Source organism: Hirundo rustica, chromosome 6 (genome assembly GCF_015227805.2).
Source record: "Hirundo rustica isolate bHirRus1 chromosome 6, bHirRus1.pri.v3, whole genome shotgun sequence".
NCBI lineage: Eukaryota > Metazoa > Chordata > Aves > Passeriformes > Hirundinidae > Hirundo > Hirundo rustica.
The window spans coordinates 59,556,456-59,578,857 of record NC_053455.1 but is presented as its reverse complement, the minus strand read 5'-3'; the positions used below and the strand labels follow the sequence as shown (position 1 = coordinate 59,578,857).

The 22,402-nt window shown below is 40.7% G+C and overlaps 1 protein-coding gene across 2 annotated transcripts in view; it reads left to right on the top strand.

Moving 5' to 3' along the window:
* The window catches only part of AMPD3 (adenosine monophosphate deaminase 3), a 33,208-nt gene extending 11,978 nt beyond the window's left edge, over positions 1-21,230 (top strand). For both annotated transcript variants that reach the window (XM_040066338.2, XM_040066337.2), the window contains exons 7-15: positions 7,578-7,772; positions 8,022-8,153; positions 9,067-9,230; positions 10,370-10,496; positions 11,198-11,361; positions 13,289-13,409; positions 15,340-15,513; positions 16,588-16,698; positions 17,612-21,230. In XM_040066338.2, coding sequence (XP_039922272.1) covers positions 7,578-7,772; positions 8,022-8,153; positions 9,067-9,230; positions 10,370-10,496; positions 11,198-11,361; positions 13,289-13,409; positions 15,340-15,513; positions 16,588-16,698; positions 17,612-17,788 — 1,365 coding nt within the window. In that variant the 3' untranslated portion in view covers positions 17,789-21,230. The remainder of the gene's footprint in view (positions 1-7,577; positions 7,773-8,021; positions 8,154-9,066; positions 9,231-10,369; positions 10,497-11,197; positions 11,362-13,288; positions 13,410-15,339; positions 15,514-16,587; positions 16,699-17,611) is intronic.
* Positions 21,231-22,402: the final 1,172 nt, after the last annotated feature.

Below are 22,402 nucleotides of genomic sequence, written 5' to 3'. Positions count from 1 at the left end.
TGGGCTATAATTAGGCGACAGGTAGGGGAATCAAGGAGCTGATTTAATTTCCTGACATATTCACACCCAGGGGAGCTGTGTTCTCTTCAAAGCATGGAAGCGGCAGTGTTAGGCTGTTTTATTTGCTTCCCTTTCCTGAAGTGGAGGGGAAGTTACTGGAGTTACTGCTTCATTTTGATAGGCGAGATTTCTTCACAGTTGTGGCTGGTGTTTTTAACCACTTTAGGTCCATTCTGCATTGTTTCTCTATGTAACTGGAAAGGTAACCCTTATTTTGTAACTTCAGGGTTTGCTAATCCTTCTTGTTACTTTTTGGTTAGCACTAGTTCATCCAAAACTCCTCTTGGCTTTTCCCTATAATGCCCAGTGTGTTTGCTGGCTACTCTTGTGGTAATACCCTTCCCAGTGTCCATCCCAAGGGTGGAAGCAGACGAGTTGGCAGCTAAGTTCTAATGGATTTCACCCTTCCAACTTGTTAAACGTATGGATGGGAGGATCTGGCAGCTAATTCACTCCAGTGGCAGAGACTCAGCTCCCAACCTGACAGTTTTCTTGCATAAGCCTGGAAAGACATTTGCTACGTGCCACATTGAGAGAAAACACTTCAGTAGCTGACAGAGACTTTAATAATAAAACATATGGTGACTGAGACATGCAGAGGTGTGGATCGGGTGACCGCAATCAGTTTGGTTACTGAGAAGTTGTAATTAACAGGATTGTACTTGCTAAGTTCAGCTTTTGATCTAAAAGCAAATGTTCTATGTCTCTGGGCATATCTTAATTATTTTTTAATTACCTGCTGTTGAATAAGCCACTCTACAAAAAGATTCATGTTGTTCAAAAGCACAAAAAGTGCATTACTTCCCCTCTGGCAATAAGCACATTCCAGAGAGCAGGAACCAACCTGCTCTTCTCTACCAGACACCGTTCCTGCTGCCAGGTACTGCTTGAAAATTCTTGCTGCACAGAGTTAACCTTGCTTAAGGTATTTTTCTGAAGCAAGCTCCCAAGTAATATTTTTCTGAAGCGCTCTGGAAAGTAAACTGCATTACAGACACAATTCCTGTAAGCCCCCAGATAACCTTGTTTTCCCTGGAATGTTTGGAACTGTAACTTCCCTGAAGTGCTTCCTTGCTAATAACAGGATCAGCACTGAAACATTTGAAAGCCACAATTCTCAGCCTATGTTTTCAGGATGTCTCTCTGTTAAGTCAATCCTAAGAAATGTTTACTGCTCCCAAGGAAAGCAAGGAACAAGATTCACCTGGTGGTGAAGTTGTGTATCACATCCCTCAGACACAAGTGTGGAGGTCCTGGTACAATCAGCTTATATGAAAGAGCCAAAGTAACGGATGGCAAATGCCAAAATTAGAACAGAGATGAATGTAGTGGCAAGGTCAGTCAGTGAATGTGTATTGCTGCATTTGAAAAGGCACAGTAGAAAGCTGGCCAGGATTAATTGCTAGCATGGCAACCAAACATTATTAGTTTTCCCTTGTCTCCTGCCCCCTTCTCCATTTTTTTCCTGATTTAATAAGAGTTCTCCTCCAGTGAGATCATCTATTTCTTAAAACCCAGAATAAAGCTCATCTCAAATTAGGAACATGCATGTTTGTATCTTGCATACTGAACCTAACCGGAACTCAGCCCAAGATACATTTTGCACTGATCAAGCTGTACCTGGAAAATTGCCCTTTACTAAGAACACAGGTATTTCTGTAGACAGACAAGAATCCACAGGTGTTAAGACAGCGTGGCTGGCTCCCCTTGGCTCTCCACAGGAGGTGAACAACTGTCTGTGAGGAAAACACGAACTTCAGAGGAGACTCGAGTCTGCCATCAGCAGGATTCCTCACATTCTCCTGCTGATGCACAGCGAAGTGCAGGCAACACACATTTCCCATGAACAATGAAATTTAGGAACAAGAGTTTAGTTCTGTGGTACACAAACTCAGAACTGAGTTTTAACCTTTGTGTACCAGAGTGTCTTGTCCTGTCTGTGAGGTTTGTTTGAGAAGGGCTTCCTGTAGACTTTTGTGCCCAACAGCCTCAGATAATTCAGAGCAGACAGTTAATTTTGGGGTTTTTTTGAGGTGAAGCCAAAGAGATTTTTTAACCTAACATTATTTGCTGCCTTTGTAGTGGATATCCATGTATTGAATTGGCAGGTGTCCTTCACTGCAGATAGCTTTGATACAGTTTCTAAAGATGAAAAAAATCACAGCCTAACCCTCTTTGGATATTCTTTCTTTCTGTATCCACTATTTCAGTGTGTCAGCAAACCAGACCTGAGGATATGTCCTAGCAGTGACTTTTACACATCACGTTCTCCTGCCTGCAGCCTCACTAGTGCAGGTGCCCAACCTTGTGTGGGGAGCTGCATGGGAAAATGCAGTTTCTGCATTCACAGCCCTGCTGAATGCTCTACTGCAGTAGCTGGCTGCTGCTGTGACATCTGTTGGACGAGAGCATTGCAACTGATTTTTTAATTTTTAAATTATTGGTTAGACAAAAAGGAAGTAAATTCTAGCTGGTTTTTAAGACCACAGAGTTGAAATACTGTCATCACGACACACAAAGCAGCCACACGCAGACAAGAGGTTTCGCAAAGCAGAGGTTTCTCCGTCCAGCTCAAGGCTGAGACAGGGCGGAGAGAGAGCCCCTTTGGTTATTTCTTACTTTATATACATTTGTGGGTCTAGCAGAAGATTGGCTTTTAGAGTTTTCACCTCTCAAGCCAACTGGCCAGACCAGCAGTCAGTTACAATTGTTTTCAGGTTAGAAATATGCAAACAAAGGACAGAGAATGAAAAACAAAGGATTTGTTTATGTTACATCTGTGGGAAAAAGGTAAAACTGCTTCTAATATTGTACCATAACTAAAAAGATCTGACTCCATTTTATGAAAAATCAAAAGGCTATAAAAAACTCAGAAAAACCAGGGTAACAAAATACCACTGGTTGTACTTGTAAGAAGGGAAGTTAGAGTGGGCTTAAATGCTGTTAAATCCTACAGTTCTCACAAAATACTAAATGAAATTAGCAGATGCCTGCTTTTTAAACATTTGATGACAAACCTCGTGAGTGAACGGTGAACCTCCACCTTGCCTTCTATGAGCTTTGATTCATTCTAAGTTTGCTCTTTTTTTGTTGTTTCGTTTCCCCAGTAGCTACTTAACTGGCTTTGGTGATGAAATAGTTTCATCATATAAACCAAAACAACAGTGACTGGGAAGACTTGCAGGTCATCATCAGATCCAAAGGGAATGCCCCTTCAGCATGGCATGGAATGGTGCCTTGCCACTGCTAACTGGCGGTAGAGCTGGCTGTTGTGCTTTCAAAGCTCTGAGTGCCGCTTCTCCCCTCCTCCCTTGCAGAGATGCTGAGGCAAATTCTTGTTTCTACCCTCAGTCTTGCAAGTGAGCACAAAATACAGTCAGGTGTAAAGGTGTCAATCATTAGAATGCAAAATTTCTCTAGAGATCATAAATCTTTTCCTCTCTCTTAATAATTCAAAGAACAGAACAAGAGATTTTTCTCTTCACAGCAGTGTATTTCTATATTTGTGTGGATACAAACACTCGGGTTGCATTCTGCAGCCAAGCAAGAAGCTGGATATGCAGGGATTCTCTTCTCACCTCTCCTGGTTTCTGGGTTGCTCTGCATGGCATAAATATGAATTAGACAAGCTCCCGAGGAGCTCTGCACAGCTCTAGGGACTATTTCTGCTGCCAGGAGCATTTCTGCACTACCAGACAGAGCATTTTGTGCCTCTGCCTCTCATTCCCCTTAAAGAACTGCAAGGAGAAAATCAATCACACTGGATAAAGCTTTGCATCCTATCAGAAAAGCTGATGCAGGGAATCTAGCAGTGGGATGATTTCCCTTCAATTCAGCACTGAAGTAAAGCCTGCACAGGATTCAGTGTCAAGTTCATGCAGCCCATAGCTATTGGGTTAGAAGTATTTACCAGTGAAAGTGTACATGTTTAGAAAATGTGGCAGTTTACAGCTCTGGATACTACCAGTCCATGCCCTGGAAAAGTTGCGTGTTATTAGAAGGGCTGGTCTTGGCATTTCTTTCTGCTGTATTTATCACTTATCACTCTGAATGCAGCTCATATGCCCAATTCAGTGCAACGCTCTGTATGATATGCACAGATAAGCATCCATCAAACAGATCTGGGATAGAGGTTTTGTGGAGATGTGAGCGACAGTGGAAGGAAAGAGAAGGAATGCAGGAAGATAAGGGAGGAGGCAGAGTGGTTGAGGGAGGCTGGTACTGGTTCGATGTGGAGAGCAGTGGGAACTCCTTCAAGCTGTAGGTTGTGCACAGATGTAATCACCTTGCCTGGAGGGACAAGATTTCACCCCAATGCCTGCAGAGAGAAGCGCAGGGTGGTCAGGTCAGTGAGGAAGGGAATGGAATAGTCTGAAATAGGAATTTGCAGAGAAAGAAAGCCTGACTTTGTTACATGGAGAATTGTTGAGTGAAGGGAATTCTGCCATCCTTTAAGTGCAAGAAAGCTGATGTCCAACATCGCTTGAATGATGGAATGACAAGAATTTAATCTTTATGTAAACAACTGTTTCCATTTGTTAAAAGAGTGAGTTCACTGAAGATATAATATTGTGCTCCAAGACAGGCTTCTGTCAGTCATTCTGTTTTTCTTTCCTTTGAAGATTAATGTGACCTTGAGTGAAAGGTTTTCTGCTGGGGGAAGGGACAATAAGTAGTGCAACAGGAAATCTGGTTAAGGGAATGCAGCTGGGTTGTTGTTTTTTTTTTTTTTTCCCCATTAAGGATAAATTGGGCTGGAATGACACTATAGTGAATTTGAAAATGCAAGGAGAATGTTTGCAATTAGAAGCAAATAAACCTTATGGTAAGGGTGTGTTACTCATGGTCCAGAAAAGTGTCAGCTTATTTCGTGTATTGTATGAAAACAAAATAGAACAAAATTAGACTGGGAGTGGCTTTGTCTTTTTTGGGGAGGAGGAAGAAGGCAAAGGGGGTATTTGTCACCCTTATATGAATTCAGTCTGTTCAAATTGTTTTTGTAGAAGCCTTTCATAATAAATAAAAATAAAATGAGTAACAATCTTTTAGCATGATAACATTTCACAGAATAATAACAGTAACAGCAAAAATCTGCCTAAGCAGATCAGCCCACCTAAGCTCTGTCTAAGGGTTCTGTGTTCAGATACTTCACTCAGTTAGGTTTGCACCCTGCATGGTAAAAATGTATAAGAGCATATACACTAAATAACTGTGCTAGGGTAGCTCAAAATTCAAGTCCTTTAAATCTTCCAAAAAGTTGTATTTGTGCTAAGAAACAATAAAGAAGAAAAGCTGTGTGATACTCTTATGACTTTCAACTTGAGTCTTTTATGACTTTTTGTTACTAAAGTTGCTGCTTGCTTAAAGGTCAGATTACAGTGGGTAGAAAAAAAAGGTAATTAAAGTAGTGAATATTCTCTGGAAAAAGCATGAAGGAGATTCCAGAAAGGTCTCAGAAAAAAAAAATAAAAATATATATATAGGTGGATCTTTGTTCTCAGAACAAACCTACTGTGGTTAGCTCAGCTCTAGGGCTGTGTGTGATGTGTTTGTGGGGTCTGCAGAAGATGTGACAGGAGCTCACTGAACAGCAAAGGCACACTCCAGAGAATTATTTCTCAACAGGCAGCAGGATTTTAAAAGCAACGTGATCTTTGCACACAAGCAAACAAAAGGAACAAAAAGCCTCCTTGCTTTCCATCTGTGCCCTCCTAACAGCAGTGAATTCATGTTGATTTACATAAAGAGGAAGTGCTGTGTCCTTTTTTGTTCTGACTTTTTTCAAGACTCATTAATTCCAGTAGCTGAGCCACTACTGGAACCACTGCATTCTGAAATTCAATAAACTAAAATATTCAGGGTCCCTACACCTCTATTCTCTGCTTATGACTTGCTTTTCATTAGCATTTAGAGTCTACAGGACATCTGTTTACTGTTGTTAACACTCTCCTATACAAGTTGACCAAGCCTAGGTGTATTTCACTGTTCCAGGAAGAGTTTGCAGAGAATGTTTATTAACCTGAGCATACACAATGCACTTGGGCTCAAATATCTATACAAGTACTCTGAAGAGGGTGAGAATACATTGTGTGGAGGTGTGTTTACTATTTATACACAGCACTGTTTCCTGTGCATTAATAATGTACTTTACGTTCTGTACTTTGAGACAGCAATATGTTTCTTGCTTTTCCATTTAGCTTTAATGTGTCTGGTATATTTGAATTAGGCAGTGATTAACAATTAAGTGCTTAGGTTCAGGTCTTTATGCTACTGACATTCACAGGGAGAAGCTGCAACAACTTGTGTATATATAACATGCAAATAAAATGACTCCAGGTGGCAAGTGAAGCGGTGGAATTCCTGTGGCCTGGATGTCATGGCATAAACCTAGGTTTACACTGCAGGAGGGTGGTTTATTCATGTGCTCTGTGATGTGTTTCCTGCTGATCCTTAAAAGCAGATAAGGATGTAGATTAGTTCTGTTGGTGGAATGTGAAACTGCAGAGTCACTGCACGGATTGGAATGCCTTGGGCTCACTTTGTAACTGCCCAGGTTTGCAGTTTCCCGGAGAGAGGAGTCCTGGATGAGAGTCCTTTCAGACATTTAGGTTCAGTGACTCCTTATCAGAGTATTTGGTTTATCTGAGAAGTTCTTGTAGCGTTGCTGAGGACTTACACATGGAAAACTTAGGACAACCAACCCCCCAGATCTCGTGAGTTGTTTCTTTGGATTGTGTTCCAATAGAGGCTGCTCAGGTAGCAGTGAGAGCTTCTGAGCAAAAACAAAGCAGACCTGTGGAGATAATTTGTGTCTTTTCAATACTTCTTTTTTCAACAAAACCTGAAGGACTACTCTCAGCCCTTCTGCGAATTTGCACTTGCCTTAGTGTGTGAAGAGACCTAAGAAAAGAGATCAGAAAAGAGATCTGAAAAGTCTGTCGGCATAATGAGTTGCTGTATTATAATTAAACCTGGAAAAAATAGTGACAAAAATCTCACACGTATATTCTTCAGTTCTATGACCTAAGATGTTTCATATGGTTGAAATACAAAAATGAATTCTGCTTTTGGAAATAGCTGAGAATTCCAAGTCTCTTCAGTCAATGAGGATAGTTATAACCACAATCTATAGAGAGGCATTGTTGATTCATTCATGAAGTAAAATGATACTAAGGGATCAGAATGTCCTTTAAGGAAGTATCAAATTTAATCTGAACCCAGGGTCAGTGATTGGCACTTAGAATGTATCTTGTTGAAAATTTTCCTATTTAAATAGGAAAATACTAATTGAGGGCTACTTTACTTACAGTTCTTCTTATAGAATAATTCTACCAAAATCAAAATCTCAGGGTTCTGAAACATTTTGATTCGCTTAGGCACTAATCCACTGGTTATGTTAGGAAGATTTTAGAAGGCGCTAGGCCCGGTTGTCAGTGACATAGATACTTTGCTAATTAAGTTTATGGATAAGTAATTAAGTAGATGGATGATAAGCATAAATAACCTTTTGATTTCAGGTTGACACTCATATCCATGCTGCTGCCTGCATGAACCAGAAGCACTTACTGAGGTTTATTAAGCACACCTATCAAACGGAGCCCGACAGGATTGTTGCAGAGAAAAAAGGCAAGAAGATGACTTTAAAGCAAGTCTTCGAAAGCCTTCACATGGACCCCTATGACCTCACTGTAGACTCTTTAGATGTCCATGCGGTAAGTCTAGTGAAATGACAAAACAAATGGGAAAAAGCTACCTTTTCCAAGTGCAAAATTCTAGTTTCTACGATGTTTGCATGATAACTTAGTAAATCAGAATTTGACTTCATGCATTACAGCGCATGTTTGAAAGAAGTTATCACAGGAATTTTCTTTTCTGTGCCTTTTAATGCTAGGTAATTTAATTTATAAATGGTTGTGTCCTTAAAACTACACAATTATTATTTGGGTTTTTTCCTCCTCCAGGGTCGTCAAACATTCCATCGATTTGACAAATTCAATTCCAAGTACAATCCAGTTGGTGCCAGTGAGCTGAGGGACTTGTATTTGAAGACTGAGAACTATATTGGTGGTGAATATTTCGCTCGTATGGTCAAGGTAAATAAGTTTCAAGCATTTCAAGTAGAGAAATGAAGGTTTGTAATAAATTTGTGATGTAACAATTGGATACAGACCTAACACTGTGGTTAAGTGATTCCAAGTGTTGGGCTTGCTCCAGCAATTCCTCAGAGGAAAACCTTTGCTAAGCCAGCCCCTGCTGCTTTCTGAACAGTTTTATGAGTTAGAAACATACACATAAGCTGTGTATTAGTTCAAAGCTGAGTTGTGGGTGGTTTTAAACTAATGGAGAGCAGCCGAGGGTCAATTCACTGGTTTAATCCTTTGATAGGATTTAGTTGGCTACTGGTAGTTTCTAGGGAAGGAGGAGCTAGGGAAATGCCTCTGCATAAATCTGCATCTGCACATGCATGCAACAGGCTTCAAATTAATTTCTTAGAACAAAAAAATTAGTGGGTTGGTTTTCTTTTTTTTGATGTAGTATATGTCAGCTCTTCTTGAATATACAGAAGTATTGTCTAAAATGAATTGCTATAAAATTGCTTACTACCACAGATTCTGGGTCAGATTCTCTATTGTTGTGCATATTTTATGTAGACATTCGCTGTAGTTTAAATAGTCTAATTCTGATTTATCAATCTTAAACGTAGATCTGACAAAGGTATTAGTAATCACTGCACCAAGAATATTGTCCTCTAAAAGGAGGTGTTAGAGTTATTCCCAGTTTTATGTACACTTAAGTTATACTCATATGATTTTTGAGCTAGCTTGCTAGTAGAAGATTTAGATGTCTAAAATAAGACAATGGCTTGAAAGACAAGAGATTCCCTTTATCTTTAAAGGGTGCCAATATAGTTATGTCTTCTCTGAGAAAAATGCAATGATAAATATATTTCTAGCTGTAAATGATCTTAGTGTCCATATTAAAGCAAATATATTTATTACTTACTAGGAAGTAGCCCGTGAACTAGAAGAAAGTAAGTACCAGTACACAGAACCCCGCTTATCCATTTATGGACGGTCTCCAGATGAATGGCTGAACTTGGCAAAATGGTTCATTAAGCATAAAGTTTATTCCCCTAATATGCGCTGGATAATTCAGGTTCCCAGAATCTAGTAAGTAATCAGGAGCTCTTGGTAATCTTAATAGTTTGAAATCATACCAATGCCTTAATTTCTGATAATATTTAGATGGCTTATTAGCTGTCCTATAGTTCTATTTATAAGCAATAGCTTGGGAGATTTATTTTTGACCATTGGTGCAGTTTTCCTGACAGTCTGGGGGTGGAAGACACGAGATGGGGATTGAATCTACTCTTTATGAAGCTATTCATAAAACTACTGTGAATTATTTGTAAGTCTGAAGATGCTGAAATCAAAAATTACAACTGGGTGAAATCAAGCTGCATTCAAAGGCAAGTTAAAATACAATTTGGTAATGAGAATAAATCAATTCTTGAATTCCATGAAGAAGCAGAAGATGCTCTGTCAAACTGTTATCATCAAGATTAGAGACTAAATAACAGTGAACTCGGAAACAGCCCAGACTGTTTAAATCCTTATCAGTTCTTCTTAGTTTTTAAGCATCCTTTGAGACTTTATTTCTTTGTTTCCAATACTGTGTGTCGTAACACAGTCTCCCCTGATAATTTTGTCAGACTTAATAGCTGAGCTTAAGAGCTTCATGTTTTGAAATTGTCACAGTTGGAGTATGAGTAGAGAAGGAGCTGTCACAGTCACATACATCCCCCAGCGTGCTTTTCCTTGGGGAGAAAGTTTCTCTCCTTTAATTTCTTACATGGCAATTTCTTACATGCAGTCAGCACTTTGAGTTAAGTCATGTACTTGGAAGTACTATCCTTTTTCTCTGAAAGGCTCACTAAAGCACAGCATTCCACTTTCATCTGGAGTAGTTTCAGCTTTAGGAAACACAATCTTTCACAAGAGTAGCTCGTTATCTCCCCTGTTAGTACGTGGATGTCTGTAAAGGACAGTGTCACTGCTCTGAGGCAGCATCTCCCTCTGCATGCTGCCTCTATTTTTGGAGCACTTGAGAGCTTCAGCAGAGCCTGGATGAAGCAGAGTGCCAGGCAGTGAAGGAAACAGAGCACAGGAACAATCTGCCCTGACATAAACTCTGAATTTCTGAATCCTGGTGGAACTGAAGCTCTAGAATGTACACAAATAACAGAAAATACAAAACTGAAGTACAATACAAGCTTATTAAAGAATGTGTCTATTTTTTTCCCGTTCAGTGACATATTTAGGTCTAAAAATATTCTGCCTAGTTTTGGGAAGATGTTGGAGAACATCTTTATACCTTTGTTTGAAGCAACAATCAATCCCAAAGACCACAAAGAATTGCATCTATTCCTCAAATATGTAAGTATGTTTGGGTTTTCTTTCTCACATTAAATGGATCAAGCCCTGACACATAATTTAGCATAAGTCTCTGTGAGGTCCTACTGTCACATAACCTGTTTATTTCCTCAGAAGCATCTCAACAGCTATTTATTTGTCCTTTCATTAATGACCAAGAATGTTTGCATGCTCTTGTGCATCATCATCCAGGAGGGGTACTTTGAGCTGCTTCTGAACTGGCCTCCAAGAAGAAGGCAGCTGGAAGGAAGCATTGTGTAGGTCGTGATGGAACTCAGGAGAGAAGTGGGGATGTAGCTGCTCAAAAAAGGTTAACACAGACATTTCTGAGTGTGCCTCAAATCAGAACTCTGAGGTTTGCTGGGAGCCTCTTGCTATCAAAGACAGCAGATGAGTGCAAAGGATTCTAGTCTGGATCTCAGGGAGTCTTGCAGCTCATTAACCCCCACAGAAGCCTCAAGGCTTTGTGCACCTGGGCTTCCTGTTTGTCTCAGGAGAAAAAAACTGGGTAAAACTTTGACAGAACATGTAATTCCTGCTGTGTGCAGGGTGTGGTAGGATGCAGAGCAGCAGGACTGCTAGGATAGGGATGGAAATGAAGGAGGGACTGGATGCTTGTTCAAACAAGTCCTGAAGCAAGAGTAAGTGGCACTGAAGTTTGCTTCTCGAAGCCCCTTATTTCTGTGAATTTCTTCTCCCACCAGGTGACTGGCTTTGACAGTGTTGATGATGAATCCAAACACAGTGGCCATATGTTCTCTGACAAGAGCCTTAACCCTGACCTCTGGACCAGTGAGAAGAATCCCCCATACAGCTATTACTTGTATTATATGTATGTGAACATCATGTTGCTAAACAACCTTAGGAAGTAAGTAGACACTTTTCTATTTCAGAAGTTCTCAGAAATTCAGTATCTTTCTCTCAGACTGTGAGTGTCCAGATTACAGACCTTCTGAAGCAAGCATTATTTTGAATTATTTAGAGAGTTGACTACTTGAGATATTTTGAAAATACTAATAGAATTAATTCAGACCAAAAAAACCAGAAGTTGTAGAGGCATCAGATGAATATCTTGGTTTGACATTTGTGTGTATTTTGGGGGTTTTTAACTCCTTAAAGCTGCATATACCAAACAAAACGAAAGAAGGAACCCCACAAAACCTATTATTGACCCTTGCTTGGTTTTGCAGCAGATTCCCAAATACAATGTACCTACCTCTTGGTGCCTGGCTATCTCCTGGTAATTTAAGGGACACAAAGTAATATCGTGACACACCACCTCAGGGGCTGCTACATTCAGAGACAGACCAAGTAGGACGCAATTACAAACTGCACATCCAGCTAACTTCCTTCAGCAGGCTTCTTGACTCACTCAGTTTTACTGCTTTGGAGACCAATGTCTGGGCAAGCAATGCAGGGACTTATGTGACATCAGACTGTCAGAGCAGATTTTCACATCAGGCTCAGGAAAGCCTGAAATTCAACGTGAGGTTATGTTGCTAAATTTGCAGCTGACTCATTGAGTGACCTGCACAGCTGACTCCAGCTGAGGCACAGTGAGGTTGTTCACTGATATGAGAGTGTCATCACTTACCCTGAAAGGATATGGTTCATTTCATTTAGTTACTTAGGTTATTTTAGTTATTTAGAAAATATTTTTGGGATTTTCTTATGGAAGGCGCATAGATTTGCCATTTTACAGTTTTATCCAAGTTAGCATTCAAAATGTTATTTCTTCTCTCTCACTGCTATTTCAAGCATTCCTTCATCATCCTATTTGACCAAAACTCATAATGCAAACACCCACCTTAAACTACCTTGTATGTAAAACAATGAGGCACAGTTGTTAGTTTTAATTCTATAATGGAAGGGACACACTTCAGCAGGTAGCTGTCATCCCTTTCTCCTGACTTCCTACCTCAAGATCATTTTGACTACTGTATTAAAATGCCCCCAGATAATCATTAAATATTCTTTACAGCTGAGGTACTGACAGAATTCACCAATGAGTCACTAACTGCTCCCCCTGTTAATCTGAGTGCTTGAGTCAACACAGCCCTGATAAATCTGTTTTATATTTTTGGTAATACCAGTGAGGATGGATTACATCCTCACATCAGGAGAAATGTTACTAACTTCCACCCTAGAATTGCCTTATATTCTAGCACTCCTTGTTTTAAACATCTCCAAATACTTGTGGGACATTTGTCTGCACTGAATAAATAACGGGGTCCATTATAACCTCAAACCCAGCATTGCCTCTAATGTATATAACATAATTCTAGAAATTTCAGTGGAAATCTGGTGTAATAACTAACATTCCTAGACCATCTCTGCTTCAGAGGGTGTGGTTTTATAGTACACTTAACCTGCTGAGATGGCAGGCTCTGATCACACTAGGTACTGTTAGCTAACACTTGGCAACGTGCTTCCCCTTTTTCCCTCATTTTGAATCAGGAATTTTGCAGCCACAGGTTGCATGCGTTTACTGGATTTTCCATCTGTCAGTTCACTCCACTGAAATCCATTCTGCAGCTGTTGACCTAGTGGGTAGACAATTGCTAAATGAGATGTAACTGGGGAAGGAAAGAAGACACAAATATGTCTGGTAGTAGAAGGTGCTTGGGTAGAGAGACCTGTCCTTTGAGCAGCCCACTGCAGGCAGATGTCACATCAAACTGTATGAGAATGTGTAACTTAATTTTCTTCTTCTTAAACTCACGTATTACTGGCAGTTATATACCAGATAGATAAAGAACAGTGCTTTAAGTGAAAGTTGTTTTTAATCTCTTCAGGGAAAGAGGCATGTGCACTTTCCTGTTCCGACCTCACTGTGGAGAAGCTGGGTCTATCACGCACCTTGTTTCTGCCTTTCTGACAGCAGACAACATCTCTCATGGATTGCTCCTGAAGAAGGTATTGCTTGGTTGCTCCTAAACTAATCACTGTGTGCTCAGACATCCATCACTGGTTCAAACAGAAGGCACCGAATTGACATTTTTCTGGGCAGCCCAAAATCCATTTGGGCTGCCCCATTAATTCACAAGTAACTCTTCAGTTTGGTCAGAACCTCCACCCAGGCCCCCCAACACCAGAACGTGTGGACCTGTTGGAGGGAGTCCAGAGGAGGCCATGAAGATGCTCAGAGGGCTGGAGCACCTCTCCTGTGAGGAAAGGCTGAGAGCATTGGGGTTGTGCAGCCTGGGAAAGTGAAGGCTCCAGGGAGACCTTCTGGCACCTTCCAGTAGCTAAATGGGGGTTACAAGAGAGCTGGAGAGGGACTTTTTGCAAGGGCAGGCAGTGACAGGACAAGGGGGGCTTGAAGAAGGGTAGGTTTGGATTAGATATTGGGAAGAAATTCTTTACTGTGAGGATGGTGAGGCCCTGGCACAGGATGCCCAGAAGCCCTGGATGCCACATCCCTGGAAGGGTTCAAGGCCAGGTGGGATAGGGAATTGAGCCACCTGGTCTAGTGGGAGGTGTCCCTGCCCATTGCTGAGGGTTGGACCCAGATGATCTCCAAGCTCCTTTACAAACCAAACTGTTTCATGATTCATTGAAAAAAATAAGCTCAACTGAACTTCCTATTCTTAAGCTACAAAAAGACAGCTTTGTCTTCACAGGGAAGGAAGATCACCTGTTCAGATATGTCAAAGACTTGGCAGCACCCATTTTTGGTTACTCCATGCAGAGTTAAAATTACATGAACAAAACTTAAAACTGTAGACTTGCTACTGCTCCCTAGTTTAGTCCCAGAACTTATTATTAAAGCTCTCATTTTTTCTCTATGGGGACAAAGGTCATTTTCTCTGATTGGCATTTGTGTAATTCAGTGTTCATTCAGAAGTTCTTTAAGGATTTGATTATTTTGATCAAGAAATTCAACATTGCTGTTTGACACAACAATATTTTAGATGGAACAAATGTTTTATGACAGAAGAAATGCTGTAATGAAAACCATCACTCAACCCATCCTCAGGGCACAGTTTCATAATTAAAATAATTGGTCAGTGGGTGGCAGACTTGCACTGAGTTTACTGTAATTTTTCAGGAGTTCCCTTATAAGTGAGTTTTTTTCCTGGTTAATGCTGGAAAATTCTCTGTATTTTTCAACATAACCAAGAACAAAGAAAAAATTTACCTAAAAACATGTCCGATACTACGCTCACGAATAGTAATTAATAAAATTAAACCCAGATAGAGTAGAACTAAAGCAGTGTGTGACCAAAGCATTCTCCTCTTCCCTCTCTTCTGTGTGGCCTGGTGTGGTAAGGTGGCATAACAGGTACTAATAATAGTAACAGTAATAAAGGCACTTGTTAGGTTCATAGGTTGGCTAAGACAAAACAGTAATAAAGATTATGTGATCACAGATTATTTATATTATGTGCAACAGCAACACATGACTTCTCGTAAATGAAAACGTCTTTTGCTCCTAAAATTTATCTATTGGACTGCAGCTTTGGAAATAAAAAATTGCTTAGCAGTTCTTGCCCATCTGTTTTCTGTGACTTTCAGGTTTTGGGGGAAGGTATGCAGCTGATATCAAATGCAGTGCCCATAATGGTCATATATATACTTACTAATCTACAGTAACATTAGTCATCATATTTTTTAAAAAAATTACACCTACATTTAAGAACATAAATTATTTTTATAAAGACCAGTAAGGTTTAAAATTCAGATTCTTAAATGTTTCCTGGAGAAGTCATGGTTCAATGTCAACCTAATTTTTTTTATCTCACTCTTCCCCCTGTAGTACTGTTTCCATTTTATCCAAGGGAAATCCTTCTCTTTTTCATTATCCCATAGTACCATTAAAAGCTGACTATGTTTTGTTTTTCAGAGTCCTGTCCTCCAGTATCTGTATTATCTTGCACAAATACCCATTGCTATGTCCCCACTTAGTAACAACAGCCTGTTCCTGGAGTACTCCAAAAATCCTCTGCGGGAATTTCTCCATAAGGGACTGCACGTCTCCCTCTCCACAGATGATCCCATGCAGTTTCATTACACAAAGGTAGGAACTGCATAAAGCAGCGGCTTTGAATTTGGCAACAGCACCACCCGGGTCCAGAGCGACCTGAAAGCTGTTTTTTTATTTCATTGCTTAGGACACAGTGTCATGTCTTTCAGTCGCTTCATTCATTCTCCCTCCTCATTCTCTGTCTGCTACTCACTGTTAGGCTTCAGAAGGAAATGTCTGATTTCCTAATTATGTTTCTTTTGTACTCTTGCCTCTCCAGTGTTGGCTGTTGAAGTATAAAATGAAGGATGAGGCTGAAGGGAGGTTTGAGCCTTCATAAACAATCCTCTAGAGTGCCAGGAAAGTCCAGTTTCCTTACTCTAATAAGTCTGGGGAAGTACATTACAAAAACACCATGTGGAATCTCAAGATGACATATGAGCTGCTTGCTCAGTGAGCTGAAACAGATTCCTGCCCTTGGGTGGCCTGGCAGGACAGGAGCGCCTGGTCCAGTTGCGACGCCCTCGTTCGCGGCTGGCACCCATTTGAGCCACGCTGTGCCCAGAGGCGCCCGCCCGTCGCTCAGCTCCGTGTCCCTGGACAAGCCGAGCCCTGCTGGCCCTGCTGCTGGCCCGGGACAAGGAGCTGCTGCTGCCTGGAGCATGGGTGCAGTCACATGGAGTGTGCAAGGTCCTGGGCTGGGACAGCCTGCTGGGGCCACACCCGCCTGCCCGCCTTGGCGGGGCCGGAGCGAGGAATTGCCCTGCTGCCTGTCCACGTGCAAAATCACTCAGGATTTACAACTGGCTGCTCCAGGGTGTTCTTCTACCCCGGGGGCTCCTTTGGAATTGCCTAAGAAATGCCTCCAAGGATCTGGACTGCAGGCTGCAATTTCTTAGACTAAGTTAACTGGATACCCAGTGCCTATTAATTATTAACCAGTAGTCCTTGGGAAATTTGAAATTAACAATGCTTTTCATAGTAGTTGTGGTTTTAAAGTTTCAAACTGCTAATTTTTCACAGCTGTCTAAAGAGCATGTACAAATTCCTTAATTAGTAATGAGTACGTATCCCCATTTATATCTTATTCGCATATAATTTAATATTAAATGTATTTTGGTGCTGCAGGAAGCTCTCATGGAAGAATATGCTATTGCAGCTCAGGTGTGGAAACTAAGTACGTGTGACTTGTGTGAAATAGCAAGAAACAGCGTTCTACAGAGTGGATTGTCAAATAAGGTAAGTATGACTGGAAAACCTGAGAATTTTAGGGCAAATAGGAACCCACAAGTCAATAGTCTGAACACTGAATAGCAGGTGCTTAGTGATGTGTGTGTGCACATCCCTGTCCTCTTTTCCAGAAACAGTCACAAACTATCTGCTATGCAGTCTTACATTACAAATAAAGTACCAGCGTTACTTTTCCCCATTAGCTTTGTTTTGGAATTCTCAAAATATGTAGAGAGACCAGAGGCCTTTTTATACTCAGTTCTCCTTCTACAGACTTTTAATTATTTGGGTGATATCCTGCCAGCAATTTTCTACATCATGTCTTAGCATTAACTAAAAACAAACTGCCTGTCATAAGCAAGACATGTTTTTGCTTAAAAGGGAGTACTGCAGAAAATATTCTGGTTTAAATAGGCAGTCAGATTAGATTAAAATTCTCTTTTGGCTTTAAAATTCTATACAGCCAAGGCTTTCTGTAGGACTTTAGAGCATTCTTCCTCCTATGTCACTTTTGAATATTTCTCTGAAAGAACTGGTATTTGAAGGGGCTTCATGAGTATATTCTGTTGTTTCTTCCAATATTCCCTGGTGACATCTGCTCATTTTCCTCTTGTGCGACATTTAACCAACAAAAGAGACCTAAGCCTCTTTTTGCCCTCTCACATGCAAGAGGTGAAAGCTGAACACTGACACAGAGGGTTTTAGCAAGCCAGACTGAGTGCACTTTTGAGTGATTATATGGACAAACTTTGGCCTTAAAATCTCCTAAACTGGTTAAGACTCTGAGGAAGAGTTCAATGGGCCAGCTGGTTGAAACCGCTCTTTTCACTTGTATTGGACTCATTCAAATAACACTTCTTTCTGCAGTAAGTCGAAGCAGTTGAACTGACTTCTTCCTTTTGACTTTTAATCCCATTCACAGGAAAAGCAGAAATTCTTAGGGGTGAATTATTGCAAGGAAGGGCCTGAGGGAAATGACATTCGAAAGACAAATGTTGCCCAGATCCGGATGGCCTTCAGGTACGAGACTCTGTGCAATGAACTCAGCTTCCTGGCTGATGCCATGAGAACAGAAGATATTTCTACTCTGTCCAAGTAGTTACAAACTCAGAGAAACCAGAATATGTCCCTCTTAAGCAGGAAAAGATGCTAATTAACCTCAAATCATCTGTCTTTGATGCTACAGAGACGTAACTGAATGGTACAGAGACAAAGGGAGTACCTGTGGAAGGTAAACAGCGTTTGCTGTCACCTGTTACTGCATTATTCTCGTTGCAAAGATTTCAGTTTCTATGAACATTAGGCTTTTTAAGATTGCTGTAAATATTACATGCAAACTCAGAATCACGTACTATTTGTTTCATACTGTCTTAACTGTGCCCTGCAGTGTAGCCTGGGAAACCAGAGAGAATATCTGTAGTGCAGCTGTGCTGTGCACCTGAGGATCCCACAGATGCTGACAGCACACACCCACCTGGGCTGGTCCTGCAAGTCTTGGCTTTTAACACTTTTAAGTTTAACCCTTTATTCATTAGCAGTTTCTATGAGGTGCAGAATTTTGAGGCTATCTTTTCATTCTGGAAGGTGTTCTGACACAGTTTTTAACTCAATGTTTCAGCAGTCGTATTGGAAAACAAGAAAAACCAACATCGGGTAATCTTGTTCAATGACTAATTAATTCCTGTTGTTATGTAGGGTGTTGGTGAAGAACAGCAGATGAATGCTTTTTAATCTAGCAAGTGGAAAACATGGTGTCAAAATCTCTATTATATATTGTAATGAGTCTAATTATATCATGAAAATTTTGCCTTGAAAATTGAGAACACTTTTTTATTGCTTTATAATGGGAATATGTGCATATGCCCATTCAAATTACTCAGAAATTTATGCAGATAATTCTGGTTGCATGTAGAGAGAAATTTTTTACTTAAAAAAGGGAAGTGTTCTTATGAATCAGTGGTAGAAATGCCAGACCTGGTTCTGGTCCTACTTCTGACATATTTTTACACATTTGTTTTAGTCTGTATTTTAGTCGACTACAGCTGAATGGGAAGTCAAGCTGTCTATTTATACAGAAGCCTGCCCACTTGAAATCTGTCATTTCAAATCATGGTATGTTATGTTCAACTATTTATTTATGAGGAAGTGGTTAGTAAAATACAGCTACTGGAGTATTCATCACTTTCAATCTTTCTATTTCATCATCTTTATGACACAGTACTACCCCTGCAGAAAGAATTAAAGGTAGTAACGTGATGGTACCTGTGTACTGTAAAAGCTGCACAGTTTCACACCAAAAAAGACTCGAGGCTGGGGCAGCAGAGGGTGTGGATGCCTGTGAGTCCCGCAAAGCAACTCAATTCAAAGGCTGCAGTCCCTGAGGCAGGATCAGAGCCCAGGGTTAGACCCCTGGCTCTCTGATCTCCTGCATAGGGGACACTGGGCTTCTTCCAACAGGCATTCTGCATTAATGCATAAAAAGCCAGTAACTGATACTGGCCCATCAAGGTTCACCTGACCTTGAACCCTGCATGTTGTGCTCCATCAGATGTCTTATGCCACTTGTATTTCCTAGGCCAGGCCCTTCTGGAGCTTGGGCACCTACAGCCTTCCTTTCAAGAGCTCTTCAGGTCTCATTTGCCCTTGCAAATGCAGCCAGAAGTGGCAGTGGTGACACCACCAGTACCAAAGGACCCATGAATGGCATAAATGTATAGAGGCATTGAGGACTCTCTCCTCAGGCTGTGGCAGAGATACCTACAAGGACACCTTTTTAATGTTCTGCTCTCCTGGATGGAGATTGCAAGGAAATGGCAATAAAGTAGGGGAAGGAAAAATTCCTTATCACTTCCTACAGCTGTGCAGCCTTGCAAGAACCCCCACGAGAGAGAGAAAGAGACAAATCTAAAGATGTCAGGCAGCAGCCTGGAATTAAGGCTGCTCTGAGGAAGTCCAAGAGGGGGAGTTCTGGCTGTCCACTCACCATCACAGTTAGCCAGTGTCATGCAGACAGAGCTGCAGTGACTGCACAGGCTTTTCATCCAAAAACAGGGCCGCAGACAGGTGGTGGGAATTTGACTTCAGCTCTTCAGTGCCCCAGCCTAATGTCTGCAATGTGCCAGATTTCTGTATTCCTTGTACCCCTAAAAATCACGTGAAACCACATTATGCTGCTGCCCCAAGTTCCCAGTCAGCAGCCCCCGTTGGCCTCGCTACTAGAACTTTAGCAGTTCATAGATTGCAGTCTCAGGGTTGGTGTCATGTGCTTCAGATGAAGACTGAGGAAGTGGTTTAAGCTGTTCAGCTGCATCAAATGCAGATGTCTTGTTTTCATCAGTACAACTTCCTAATAAACTGTTACCAACATAACATTATTTGGGAAAAACATCTGCATCCAGGCTAAATAAGAAAAATGCTTGGTATAAAGAAATTCAACTTTTAAGTATTTCCATCTAATAAACATAGCTTTACTTGGGTTGTTTCACCTGAAGATCCCTATTAGTGCTGCTTTTGTTGTCACTTACATGTCTTTTTTAGTTTCCTTAAAATTACACCAAATTTGTGTATATATTTAATACCTTTTCAGCTTTCCTTACCTCAGGTTCTAATAGGTCTGTAGCTGTTATTGAAAAAAAAAAAGAGAAAACTGGATTTGCATATTCAGTGAATTTGGATTCTGACAATAACCACAGTAACACATAAGTGGTCATGACCACAAGTTCTGCTTTCTGTGCTTTCTTGTGTGCTGCTTTTAAGGGGAAATTGGGCTTATAGCATTATATTTGAGGAAATATAAACAAACATCCTTTCAAGCTTCCACTGCTACATTTCTCCTGGTCATCGTTTAATTGGGCAAATGTTACTGATTCCCAAGTTCAGTTCTTAAGATTTGCCTTGTTTTCTTTTCTTTAAGTTGCACTTTTGTGCTAATGTGAGGCTGTTCAGAATAACCTGGTGGGCTCAGGCTGTGGCTGGAATGAAGAGATAGATCCAGCACAAGCCACTGCTGTCCACACAGACACCAGTGCAGGACAGGGCAGTGGCTGATCCTCCCAACTGTGCTGAGGTCAAACCTGGTTAGAACACAGCTGGTTCACTCAGGGGCTGGAAGAACATCGCTGCAGGATGGAAGAACATCCTGCTTTCTCTTCATTAGGAGAGAGGCTCAAACGTTATTCAAAGCTTCCTTAAATCTGTTGGTTCAAAAGCATTTTATACTCTCAACCTGAAATAGTTAACTATGGTTCTTTGATGTTTACAACCTATCTACCTGAACAATTCTTTTCTGTTCTGTTACTTTAGCTAACTTAAGGCATTTGCTCTGCTACTGGAGAATATGTGTGTTTTTTTCACAGCCCAGAGCCACCTTATTGTCTCATATCATTGTTCTTTATGTGTGGCTAAACATTTCTGTTCTCTTTGCCTAGTTAAAATCCAAGTCTGAAAAGGTGTCTGTAAAAACTGCTTTTTCTTTCTGTGCCTGGGTTACATGATGTTTATCTTTTGCCTCTTGTGGAAGCATTAAACATTACACTAATGAATGAATTGTAAAAGAATGTGGTTATGGATTTTGTGTGTATCTCTCTCAAAAAATGATAGCTTCTCCCAATCTCCACATTTAAGGAGAACTAAAATCATGTGCAATTAAACTGAACATAAATAAAGCATGAAAACTGAGAAAAAACCCCAGTGGAGATAGAGAAGACAGTAAGCACTATTTAGGAGAAGGGGCTAAAGGCTTATCTGGCTTAAAACAATTCAGGGTTAATGCAAACCAACCATTCAGACCTGGTGTGAAGTTCTGAAAGTGAAATTGCATTGCTGCCCCCACCACCTCTTGGTGCCCCACCCTGCTTCCCTGCTCATGCAAGCTGGGCACCAGGGCAGAGCACACAGCAGCTCTTGCAGATCCTGGAGCCTCATGTGGATATTGAGCTCAGAGTCAAGACAGTCTGGGAGCAGGAAAGCAGCCCTGACCTGAGGGCAGAGCAGTTGAAGGTGTACTCTGATTTCATGAGCACGCACAACAGATTTATCTGACAATACCCCAGTAAGAAGCCAACAAGTGACAGATTTAAATAAATAGTATCAACACAGATATCCTGCTACACTAACCATGACTTCTGAGGAAAAGCTTAACACAAAACACTTCAGTAAGAAAGGGAGTCAAGATTTTTAGATGAAGATTAAAAGATCATCTCTTTCAATACACAAACCTGATTTCTGTACTGGTGAAGCACAGTACAGGTTCATCTGTAACTGAGAAATGTGCATTCTTCTCCAAGCACTAAACACCACTGTTAAACAGCACAGTCTGTAAAATACTGAGACAGTCAGTACAATAGTGAGACACAACACCACTACTTCATTAACCATTCACCATGGCTGACAGGGACTGTCTCACATGAAAAGTAGGTTTTGAAGAGCTGTTAAAATGGGTCAGAACCACATCAGCATGGAAGCACAGATTACTGTATCAAACTCCTACCTTCTTACACTTAAAAATTTCAGAGGTGCACATTTCCAAATACTTTAGGCTTACTTTGTGAAAACACCTAGCATTTTTTAAAATAACACTTAGAACCAAAGAGGAGTGTTCATTTAATCACCTATTGAATTGTATTCTTCATTCCAACAGACGCACTGTGAGAAATTCTATCCAAGTTCAAAAACCGGTAATTGCATATAATATTAGGCCTAAAAAACCCCATGC